Source organism: Dunckerocampus dactyliophorus, chromosome 10, assembly GCF_027744805.1.
Source record: "Dunckerocampus dactyliophorus isolate RoL2022-P2 chromosome 10, RoL_Ddac_1.1, whole genome shotgun sequence".
NCBI classification, from domain to species: Eukaryota; Metazoa; Chordata; class Actinopteri; order Syngnathiformes; family Syngnathidae; genus Dunckerocampus; species Dunckerocampus dactyliophorus.
In genome coordinates this window covers 5,284,136-5,297,019 of record NC_072828.1, presented here as the reverse complement: position 1 = coordinate 5,297,019, position 12,884 = coordinate 5,284,136, and the positions used below count along the sequence as shown (strand labels likewise).

At 38.9% G+C, this 12,884-nt stretch overlaps 1 protein-coding gene across 2 annotated transcripts in view; it reads right to left on the bottom strand.

Moving 5' to 3' along the window:
* Positions 1-12,884, bottom strand: part of cyfip1 (cytoplasmic FMR1 interacting protein 1) — a 55,033-nt gene that overhangs the window by 13,308 nt on the left and 28,841 nt on the right. For both annotated transcript variants that reach the window (XM_054788850.1, XM_054788851.1), the window contains exons 16-23: positions 9,796-9,949; positions 9,552-9,708; positions 8,057-8,153; positions 5,792-5,868; positions 2,712-2,820; positions 2,527-2,646; positions 1,036-1,235; positions 877-964 (exon numbers count right to left, since the gene is read on the bottom strand). In XM_054788850.1, coding sequence (XP_054644825.1) covers positions 877-964; positions 1,036-1,235; positions 2,527-2,646; positions 2,712-2,820; positions 5,792-5,868; positions 8,057-8,153; positions 9,552-9,708; positions 9,796-9,949 — 1,002 coding nt within the window. The remainder of the gene's footprint in view (positions 1-876; positions 965-1,035; positions 1,236-2,526; positions 2,647-2,711; positions 2,821-5,791; positions 5,869-8,056; positions 8,154-9,551; positions 9,709-9,795; positions 9,950-12,884) is intronic.

Sequence of the window (12,884 nt, the reverse complement as noted above, 5' to 3'; positions counted from 1 at the left end):
CGATATCAATATAAACAGCAGCTCTTCCCTCAAACAAAAGATGTTTAATTTGGGCTTTCTCACACACATCCAGTCCAGCACTTCATTACTGATACCGAGAGAGGCAGCACTCTTCCCTCAAACTACATACACTTCATATTGGCTTTCTTACCCATTTACCAAAATTGTCCAACTCTTCATTATCAATACCAATATCAACAGATGCCAATGTAGGCCACAGCTCTTCCCTCAAACTAAAGATGTGACTATTGGCTTTCTTGTCAATTTTCAGATATTGTGCAGCAATTCATTGCCAATACCTATATCAACCAGTGTCGATATAGGCAGCAGCCCTTCCCTCAAACTAAAAATGCTCGATACCGGCTCGCTTATTGATTTACCGATATTGTCCAGCACCTTCATTACCAATACCAACAGATACCAATATAGGCTGACAATGCTCGAGATTGCCTTTCTTGATGATATCCGATACTGTCAAGTACTTCATTACCGATATAGGCAGTAGCTCTTCCCTCAAACTACAAATGCTCAAGAGTGTCTAATACGCAACACAACAAAGTTGCAGGAAAAAATGCCAAAATGCTGCGCCTGACTGCAAAAATGATTCTTCCTGAGGTGTGATATTAGACTAGAATCTCAGGTTTACTATGTCAGGTTGGACTTTACTTTTGCTTTTCCTGTTGTTTCCTGTTTAGTGCTCTTCTTTTGGTGCCACTCACAGCTGCTGGGAAGCGGACATCCTTAATCACAACCCTGTAGTCATGATTTTTTTGGGAGGTGTAGGCCAAGCTACGTGGGAAGCTTTGGAGGCGGAAGAGCAAGCTGGCGTAGCGTACGCTGGCGCCTCCACGTAAAGGTGTAAAGCAGCCCACTGACCTTTGATCCGTAGAGATACTGAGGTTGAGCGTTGGGCGGCTTGTCCCTCTGGAACTCCTGGGAAAAAGGCAGGACGGTGCGCACAAACCTGAACACAGAGTCGACATCAGCGCCGACGTTAAGAAACAGCAGCCGGCGGCCAGCGTGATGAGATCTCACCTGTTGGTGGAGCCGTTGTAGCAGTAGTTGGGCAGGAAGTCGTAGTTGAGCTCCCAAAAGACGTGCAGTGTGATGCGGCCGTACGGCGCCGACACGTTGTGGTTGGCCTCGCGGAACATGGCATCCAAGCTGTCCAGCGTCAGGAACTTGCAGAGGAGCTTGTGCGTCATGCGGTTGATCTCCAGAAGGCCTTCCAGTTCCTTGACGCCAGATAGACGCAAAAGACACAAACGCCTGAGCCATACAGAAAATGCAACGGCTGGGTGCAATTAACTTTGTTTCCCACCTCTTCTGGCTGCTTCAGGAACAAAATCAGAAGAAGGAGTTTGATTTTTTACCCATAGGCCATCAGGCTTCTCAACGAAGCACTCACACACGCCGCACGCAACACACACTCATAGCACTTTATTTATTTATTTATTTATTTATGTACTTATTTATTTGTATATTTATTTGTATTAATGTCTCTTCTTTTTGCTGTTGCTTAATTTATTGGTATATATGTTTATGTTTCTTATGTTCTTATTCTTTCTTGTGTTTTCCTTTCTTTTCTTGGGAGAATGAACAGAATAAGATTTTCATTACATATTATAACTGCTGTTTTACCATGCACATGACAATAAAACTCTCTTGAATCTCTTGAATTTGGTGTGAAACTGCTTTAACCCTCTGCGGTCCCTTTAATTTTGCACACTTTGAGGTCCCGAGAGGACAAAAAAAAAGTCTACTCCCAAAAACAGCTATTAAAACATTACAGATTTATGTTTTTTCTACTTTTTTTGGCTCAAAATTTTCAGTCAGCTTCAGTTCATTAAAATTCCAAATGTGTAATTTTTTTGTAACCCTCAAAATGCCCATTTGATTCAATCAGGTCACTGGTTTTGCCCAGAAAAATACATACACAATGCGTTATTTTCAATATAATAAAATGCTAGGGGGCTGGCGCTCTATGTCAAAGATCAGGCTTAACTTATATATAAGATTAGATTAACATTTATTTTGATGCTTGGTTATTTTTTTGAAGTTCAGATTCCAAATTTCCTACTCTTTGAGGTCCCACTGACTTCCATTATGACCATCCTTTTTTCCCCAACACATTGTAATTAGGCAACGTAATCACTCATTTTCTAATTTCAGTGTTTCATTTTGTTGTAAAACAGTCCCATTTGTCATATTTACTGTTAAGAACAGACTGGACAATTTTCACATTGTAGATGATAGTGTTTCCTACTGGAAAATAGTCCCACTGACTTCCATTACAAGCACCATATTTCAACGCACTGTAATTCCATTAGATGATAAAAGTCAGGCATACATGTTGCAATACACTGTACAGCTCGAACACACACAGTTGGAAAGTATAAGGAGTGATGTTTCCCGTGACACCTGCATCACCCCAAATTTAGTATCCTTTGGATAACTCTTCACTAGACATTTTTCCTTTTGGTTTATGTATGCTATTGAATGCAAATGAGTCAAACAAAAGCCTACCATGATGGAAGTGAGGTCCTCGCTCTCAAAACGGTTGATGGCCAGCTCCAGGGACTTGTACAGTGCGGCCGAGACCCTCTGAGTGATGAGCCTGTTCAGGTCTATGGAGCGTCCGAGGAGCTGCAGGAAGAACACGAGAGGATGCTAGCAATGCGAAAAGCCAGAGCATGGAGAGAGGAACCCACCTGGACGTGGCGCTGCTTCAGTAGGGTCTCGTAGCGGTTGGAGGCCGGCCAGGGAATGTTGGCCCCCTGGTTCTTACAGTCTGCCCTCAAACGTTTGTCAAGCAGGAGACTGAAAGGATGGACACCATTATTACGATTAAACCAGAGGTGTCAAACTCATTTTCACTGTGGGCCACATCGCGGTTATGGTTGCCCTCCAAGGGCCAAACCATATAAATCTATAATCACCTCATCATAATGTTACACATTTGATTATTATCATTTTCATTTTGTATTGTTTTACCAACAAATTTACATTGAAATAAGACGTCAATGTGCCAAGCAGAAATTGTTTATACAACTATTGTATGATTTATTTTAAAAAATAAAATCCAATTGCACGCAGTACACATTTTCTGTCAAAATTGACGGCGCAAACACAAGAAAGAGTGATCTTTTTAAAATAATTTTTAACTCAATATTTGTTTCAAAATAAAATAAATTAATAAATATTAAAAACCATATTAAAATATTAAAAACTATATATATAGAACCATATATATAGTAAAACTAATTCATTAGGGTTGCATTAATAACGAGTTAATGCAAATTGTCTTTAACACAACATTTTTTTTTGACACACGATTAACGTGCGCGCATCCTGTCTGTTTGGTGCCCACACCGTAGTTTGAGGGAATGCTGCAGTGTGGCAGTTGATGTGGAGCCAGAAGCGGGACCAAATATTGAGCAGAAATGGGCAAAGAAAAGGGCATTTTGAATAGGAAGTTTAGCTTCAAAGCCCTGGCAGATGGCTCTCTCCATACGCACAAAGGCATTTGAGTGAGTGAGTTGAGTTGTCACGGAGTATGTCGAGGAGTCTCAAATGCCAGAGAGAAAGTATTGGAGCACTGCAGATATTTTTTTTTAAATTGTCACTTATACAGTGGTACCTAAGCATACGAGTGTCCCAGGTAACCAGTGTTTTTTTTTAGATTTTTTCCTTTAAACTGCGTGAGCCATTTTTTGCTATGGGTTACGAGTTGCTCGTTACCGGCAGGCATAGCAGAGGACAGCCATTTGTGGGGCTTGTGACAAAAGCGGAAGTCAGGGAGCGCAGAAAAAGTGCCCAATGAGATTGCATTAAAGGCTCATGATGGAATGTATCAGTGTTGTTGTTATCATTTATTAGTTTGTGATTGGTTTGGTTTGGTTTAATTTTATTTGAACATGCATGAAGGTTCCAATGGAATACATACTGTATCATGAATCATCCTTTCACAGTTCCACATGTTCAAAAGGAGTAGGAAGAAGCAAAGCTTATTTAATCCTACCCCCCATCCATTCCACATCCTGTACAGTACATATTGTTCACTTCCAGCATCCCATGGAATAGTATTCCATAAAATAATCAGTGTAATAATAAAAAAAATAAAAAACAAGCATGACAGAACATCATTGTAATGATCAAGACTCTTCTGCCTTGTATTTAGCAAACATCAACTGCTTGTATTGTTTTTTTTTATTTGCTCATCTCTGTACGTTATTTGAGTTCCTTGCTCAATCCGTTCCATAATTTAATTCCACACACGGAAATGCTGTGGGTTTTTAGCGTTGTTCTTGCATATAAATGTTTTAAGTTTAATTTTCCTCTAAGATCATATTTCTCCTCTCTGAATGAGAAATACTGTATGAGGTTTATGGGTAAGAAGTTATTGTTAATTTTATGCATTATTTTAGCTGTTTGAAAATGTACTAAATCTGCAAATTTTAATATTTAAAAATAAAAGGTTTGTATGTTGTCTATACTTGGCATTATGAATGATCCTCACACATCTTTTTTGCAGTACAGTGAGTGAGTGAAGATTGCTTTTATAATTATTACCCCATAACTCCACACAATAAGTTAAATATTAATACTAGGGAACAGTAGAGTGTGGAGTCATTTTTGATCAAGAACAAATTTTGCTTTATTCAATATTGAAGTATTTCTCACCACCTTTTGTTGAATATTTTTGATATGAGATTTCCAACTCATTTTTTCATCTATTATGATGCCCAGATATTTATTTTCTTTCACTCTTTCAATATCCACTCAGTTTATTTGTATTTGATCATATGTATGCTTTCTGTTATTTCCAAATAGCATTATTTTCTGTTTTTATCAAACCATGACTTTAATATAACCATTTCATCCTTGACTTTTTTAATGAGTTCTTGTGCGCTTTCTCCAGAACAAAAGGCAGTTTTATCATCAAATAATACCAACTTTAAGTCCTTTGTTACTTTACAAAGGCCGTTGATATACAAATTGAACAGTTTTGGTCCCAATATGGACCCCTGGGGTACTTGCTTGAACTGCTTTGTTTGTCAAAGATGACAGAATAAAAGTTGCATGTTGAAAGACCCGCGGTGTCATACTTCCACATTGTTGAAGTCGCCAGACTAAGAAAAGTGTGACATAGTGTGAGAGTGTGTGTATGTCTGTATAAAACAGTGTTTGGAAGTGAAGTATAAGCTATAGCCTGACTGCACTACAATATATGGACACAGTCCTACTTCTGAAAACTACTGACTGTTCTTGAACACTCTTTGTAAGTTGCCAGTATTTATTTTTTTAAACACCCTGTTCTCATGTCACTTAGTTTCTGGATGTTTTTGCAAACCTTTATTTGGAATATTAGTCCCAATTATATTTTGTGAGCTGATTTGCTTGAAGATAATGATATGTGACTGATGGACAGTTTACCTTACCAAATGGCTACTTGTTGTACATTGTGTTTGTTTATACTTTGAGCTCCATTTTATTGAGCTGTTTAAAAAAAAAAAAAAACAATGTTTCATAAACCAAAATTTGCATAAAGCAAACATATTATGCAGTCTCATGTTGATTAAACACTTTAAAATTATAATGTACACTTACTATACGTAAATATATATCTGTGATTGTGAGTTAACTATGGACAACATGTGATTAACTGCAATTAAATAGTTTAATCGATTGACAGTCCTAATCATAATAATAATAATAATAAGTGTCTTTTGACGTGCATTAACTCCAAGCTTTCGTCGGCCACATAAAACAATAAACATGAACAAGCTACCTTCCAGCGAGGATCTTGTAGTAGGCAAAGATCTGATCAGCCAGCTTGTAGACAAACTGATCGAAGCACAAGTTCACCTGGAATAACACAAAAAAATTCATCACATATTTGACAGGGTAAATCTGCATTCTTCTCCTCTTGGCCGAAACGCTTAGAATCAGCAGCTTCTGTTGCGATTGGTTAGCGCTGCATAGAGACACGCCCCCGTCTAGCAGTTACATGCTAATAGTTATCAGCAAACAGTAAAGAGGAATTGGATATTTGATCAATCGGATGAATATTGGAGAATCCAGCGTGGAACTGTGGTTTGCTCATGTGAGGTCTAAAGCTCCCCGGATAACAAAAATCTTGCCATCGCCGCCTTGATATCCAATTCTGACATGGGGGGGGGGGAGGAACCACTCTCTGGCTGGCATTAAAAAAAATAAAATAAAAAAAAAAAGCCGGTACTAAGCAGAGATCACCCATTAACAAACACACGCTCTGCATAAGGGGCCTAAACATCCATGGGGGGCCCACTGCCCACACTACATTTGGTGCCACAATGGTTGATAGCACACAGCAAAATAAGAGAATCAAATCTCAGAATTCAGCCACGCACCTGTCAAAACCCTGGAGGTGCACCGGTAGAGCTGCTGCATTTCATTTTATTCTGTTAATGTCTTCTTTTACACTAAAAATTACTTTTGGAATGTGTTTCCCATGGACACTGTCTCCCAAATTATTATGCAAATGATATTTTTCTCTGATTTTGACAATACTCAATAAATTAGTCATCATAATTTTCAAGTCATCAACCTTTAAGACTACAATTTGGATGTTATTGAACAAACCTCCCAATGATAACAGTATTTTTTTCATAAAATACCACATTATTATGCACAACAGCGTTTCAAAGCATTTCGCTGGTTAAGAACCGAAGATGGTCATTTGTTGAATTTGCAGATAAGGTCATATCTATTGAAAGCAAAAGCTATTTAAATCACTAACATTTTAACAGGCCAAGTTACATGCTAACGTAAGATCCCTTCTTTGATATAACCTTCACAATTCTTACAATGAACTTGAATGTCTTTGCAAGATGTCAGAATAGCCTCCCACAGCTGCTGTTTTGTGGTCATCTGCCTCCCACCCTCATAAGATTTTTTGCTTGATGATGCTCCATAGGTTCTCAATTGGGTTGAGGTCAGGGGAAAAAAAGAGGACCAAACACAAGTTTCTGTCTTTTTATGCCCATAACAGCCAATGACAGAGAAGGTATGGTTCTTCATATTGTACCATGGAAAAAAAGTGGTCCGTCAGAAACACTACATACTTTGCTGAGGTCATTTTCACACCTTCAAAGAGCATAAGGAGCCAACCAGCTCTCTCCCAATGATTCCGATCCAAAACATAACTCAGCCAGCCACGTCCTTACCTCACTGCCTTGTTGAGATGTGCTGGCCATACTCTACTTTATCCATGCGGACTACCCGCGCTTGCACAGCCCACATCAGTAAACAGGACTTTTTGAAAATTAATCTTCATGTATTTGTGGCCCACTTCAACCGTTTCTGCTTGTGAGTATTGGTTAGGGTTGCCAAATAGTAGGTTTATGCATAACTGCAAGCCTCTGGAGGATCCTACACCTTGAGATTCATGGGACTTCAGAGGCACCTGTTTGCTGCTTTGTAATGGCTATTTAGCAGGTGCTCTCTCTTGATTTCATACCTTTGTCTGGCAGAAACCTTTCTCATTATGCCTTTATCAGCACTATCCCAGCTGTCATCAGGATCAGCCTAAAGTTTCTTCAACGTATGAACATTTTTGTGAATTCTTAAATGTTTTCATGCCTTATCCAAGGCATTGTAATATTTTGACACTTTTTTGCTTTTTCCATATTGCTTGAAATCTGTGCACGCTTAATAATGTGGAACATCATTTTTAAGTAGTTTTCTTTTAATTTGGGCTCACCTGGCAAGCTAATTATGACAGTTGTCCGATATTGATATCAGTAATCCAAAGAGCGCCAAGACCTGGTCCATGAATTTCATTGAAAAACAAAAAAATGTTTATGATACTAAAATCCAATTTGCATAATAATTTTCATGGGGCCCAGGATTCCTGGCAGTGCCCTTGAAATTCATATGTCTTCGTGCAAATCTCGTGAAGCTTTCATACACAACCGTTCCTGACATTTCAGAAACCTCGCCATAATGGGATTTCCACATCATCACGCAGAAGATTACAAGGGCCCAAGGGTTTTTTAAGGGTGCAAGTGCCTACCTCTGCCTCGATTTCGTCGTAGAGGAACTGCTTCTTAAACTTGGTCAAGGCGTAGTGGGCGCTGTCATTGTACAAATCCAGCGGGTACAGCACATACCTGAAGCCAAAATAACAATCACTTATGTGCTACAAAGTGCTTCTTTAGGGCAGGGATGTCCAAACTTTTTCCAACAAGCACCACAATCTCGGCTTTGTCATATGGGTGAAAAAGCTCATTATTAGTATCAAATTCACTCTTTGCTTTTTTTTTAGTTTAGTTTTTTTTTTTTTATATTTGTTATTATATTCATATTTCAACTTTTTTCTTGGTTCATTACAGTTTTAAGAAAATTAAAATTTTCTTCTCGTAATATTATGACTTTATTCTCATAATATTTGGATGTTGTTCCCATAACATTACAACATTTTCTCTAACCTCATTTTCCAAGAAATATATATTTTTTTGTTTTGTTTTCTCATATTACAACTTAAAAAAAAATTCTTTAATACTTCAACTCTATGGTACTAAAATGACAATTTTCCTCATATTACAATTTGATTCTCATAAAAATAAGACTGTTCTTGTTCTTTCTCATAAAAATCACAGCTCTTTTTTTCCCATTTCAACATTGTAATTGTAGTAAAATTCTGACTTTTTTAAAGTTATCTTACAACTTTTTTTCTTAATATTTATTCTTGTAAAATGACTACTGATTTCTCCATTTTTGCTGTCTTGTTAAATTATATATTTAGAAAAAAAAAAAAACAGCCGCGGGTCGCAAATGGCCCATGGCCTGTACTTTAGACATTGGACACCCCTGCTTTAGGGTTACAATACAGTGAAAAGAAGAAAATGTCTTTAAAAATATATATAAAAATGAAAAAATACATAAAAAATTATATACACAGTATATACACACACACAGTATATATACACTTCTGTGTGTGTGTGTGTGTGTATATATATATATATATATATATATATATATCTCACCCAAAATTACAGTAACATTACTGACACCTAGTCACCAATGCAGAACACGACATATCATCACTTTTTGAATGCATTTTCTAACTACCTTGTATTTTACATCATTTAGCCATTATTATGCTTGAAAAGGCTTAATTTAGGCACAAAATATGTAACATTTGTTTCAAAACACATATTTTTGATGAATGGGGCGTATTTATTAATACATTTTATATATATATATATATATATATATATATATATATAAAAACACACTAAGAGCAGAGCTATTTTGTCATTTTCATGTCTGTACAAAATGTTAACTTTCAGAATTAAAGATGAATTGCAGCGTTGCAGTGGATTATGCAAAAGCCGTTGCAAATCAACATAATCCCACGGCAAAAACATGGCATCGTGGACAGTTACAGTAATCCCAATGTTCAGGATGTCGCTCAGGGTGTTTTCAGAGAAAACAGGCATTATTTGGAGCATGTGTGATCATTATAAGTGTGCTGCGTGCAAGAAGAGGCGGAAACGTGTCCTCACTCCATCATTGACGACTCCTTGGTCTCCAGGATGTGGTCTGTGAGGATCCAGGGCATGGACATCTCAATGGGGAACTGGATCCTGCGGCCCATGGTGAGCTCCAGGAAGAACTCCCTGAACCACAGCTGGGAGAGGTCGCAACACTGCTGCAAGGTTTCTAAGCGGAACGAACGGACAGAAAAGAAATGGGCTCATCCATCGGGATGATAAATCATGTCGGTAGCTTCGCTCTGCGTTGGCTCACCACTGAAGTTTAGCAGATGGGTGTAAAAGAAGGATTCCCGGTGAAACTTCTCGATGTCCAGGATGGTGGGGCCCTCCAGACTGCTGCGAAGAGTCTTTTTGGAGCCGCTTTTGTCCGCAATGAGAGACTCTAGCATGGTCCTCACCATGTAGAGCTGCACGGAGAGGAGATGATGCATTAACAAACAATACATATTCAATCATTCAAACTAAATCTCAGTGGGGAACCTTCTTATTAGACTTACTGGTGTTCACTACTTAATACACAACACTTCCTCGGGTTCCGAGGGCCCACTCGAGTTCCTCTTTTGGAGCACAGTATCCCTCGTTTATTGCTGTTAACTGTTTCCAGACCTGACCATGATAAGTGAATTTTGGCTAAGTAAGATTAGTTAGAGTATACAAAATATTTTTAGTACTTCTAAATACGATTTTTAACATTATTAGAGCCCTCTAGACATGAACTAACACCTCTACAGTCATTTTTACACTCCTATTACCCACTTTAGTGGACATAATAAGAGAAAATAAGACATATGACATGCTCGTGTGTGTTGCTGTAAATGTGTTCTGGTGCTAGGGTACAGGAAGTGACACTGGGGGTTCAAGGTTGAGTTTTAGCTTGGTGTGGGTTGAGGCCGCAACAGTAGCCCGTGTTAGGGGTATTGTGACTGTTGTGAGATCATTCAAACCTGCAATAAAAGCCTGTTGTTCTGGCACTCAAGTCTGATGCTAGTGTGTCTCACCCAAAATTACAGTAACATCACTGACACCTAGTCACCAATGCAGAACACGACATATCATCACTTTTTGAATGCATTTTGAAACTACCTTGTATTTTACATCATTTAGCCATTATTATGCTTGAAAATGCTTAATTTAGGCACAAAATATGTAACATTTGTTTCAAAATGCATATTTTTGATGAATGGGGCGTATTTATTAATACATTTTTGAAAACCCGTAGAGTGAAGCCATGAAATATAAAGGGCCAAGTGGTGAGGGATTACTGCATGCTTTTTTAAAAGGTCCTCTACTACACAAAAGTGGCTTTTTAATGATGTTCTAACAGTAATGTGTGTTTATGAGCAGCAAACATCATAAAAACCTATCATCTCCCTCACTGGTTTGCTCCACTTTTGAAGGAAGAGGCACTCAAACGCTCAAGTTTTTGAAAGAAAACCCTTCTTCCTCATGGACATGATACTGCCTCTGGCCCGCCCACAGCTAGGTGAGCCCCCTCAGTGACGTCACTTTGTAAAAAGCAAGGTTTTTTTATTTTTCATTTCACGTATTTTTTTCCTAATTATTTTTCATTCATTACTTAATTTAATTAATTTTTTAAATTAATTTATTTTAAAAATTTAAATTAAAAAGCATGCTTCACTACACATCATAAGATGGAGCTCAGCTATAGACCTGCGAGCTGCTATCATGATGTGAAAATGTAATGTTAGCGCTTTAGCATCACATACTGTAGCTATGCCAGTGTTGTTAACGTTTGTGTCCTCCTGTCCCAGTCCTAATGTTACATTGTTGTATGTGATATATGGCATTATTAGCTCAATAGCATTTAAGCTCCACACATAAAATGGGGTAGTCAGGCTTACTAAGGCTATGTCCACACTGCAGGGTATGATGCACAATTTGGAATTTCTGTTTAAATTTCATTTTTTATGTGGTCGTACACATTGCCAAACAAATGCGACTTGTTAATGTGAAATCAAAGCATGTGGAAAGTGACGTGCATGTGCAAAAGCACGACAACGCTCGCATTTCCGTGTGTTTACGGAAGTAAAGATTGCGGCAGTGTGTGCGCTCTAGTGATGTGCGATACCATCGATTTTATTTAGGAATGGTCATTTTGGTGATACCGATCCCATACTATGTGCAAGTTTACCAAATGTGTGTAAAAAAAGTAGTGTACAGTATTTAAAATCACAGCATAAAGAATACAAGACATCTTCTTTTCCTTTCGGCTTTTCCCTTCAGGGGTCGCCACAGCGAATCAATTGCCTCCATTTAACCCTGTCTTCTGCATCCTCTTCTCTCACACCAACTACCTTCATGTCCTCTTTCACTACATCCATAAACCTCCTCTTTGGTCTTCCTCTAGGCCTCCTCTCCTCTGCACATGTCCAAACCATCTCAGTCTGGCATCTCTGACTATCTCCAAAACCAAAACATGTGCTGTCCCTCTGATGTACTCATTCCTGATCCTATCCTTCCTGGTCACTCCCAGAGAAAACCTCTGCATCTTCATCTCTGCTACCTCCAGCTCTGTCTCCTGTCTTTTCCTCACTGACACTGTCTCCAGACCAAACAACATCGCTGGTCTCACCACAGTTTTGTACATCTTTCCTTTCATTTTAGCTGAAACTCTTCCATCACACATCACACCTGACACTTTTCTCCACCCGTACCATCCTGCCTGTACACGCTTCTTCACCTCTTTTCCACACTCTCCATTGCTTTGGACTGTTGACCCTAAGTACTTCAAATCCTCCACCTTCTTGATCTCTTCTCCCTGTAACCTCACTCTTCCACTTGGGTCCCTCTCATTCACACACATGTACTCCGTCTTACTGCAGCTAACCTTCATTCCTCTCCTTTCCAGGGCAAACCTCCACCCCTCTAGCTTCTCCTCCACCTGTTCCCTGCCCTCACTGCAGATCACAATGTCATCTGCAAACATCATAGTCCATGGAGATTCCAGTCTAACCTCGTCTGTCAGTCTGTCCATCACCATAACGAACAAGAAGGGGCTCAGAGCTGATCCCTGATGCAGTCCCACCTCCACCTTGAATTCCTCTGTCACACCTACAGCACACCTCACCACTGTCTACAGTCCTCATACATGTCCTGCTTTGCTCTAACATACTTCTCTGCCACTCCAGACTTCCTCATACAATAGCACAGTTCCTCTCTGGGCACCCTGTCATAAGCTTTCTCCAGATCTACAAAAACACAATGCAGCTCCGTCTGGCCTTTTCTGTACTTCTCTATCAACATCCTCAAAGCAAATACTGCCTCTGTAGTACTCTTTTTTTTGGCATGAAACCATACTGCTGCTCACAAATGCTCACTTCT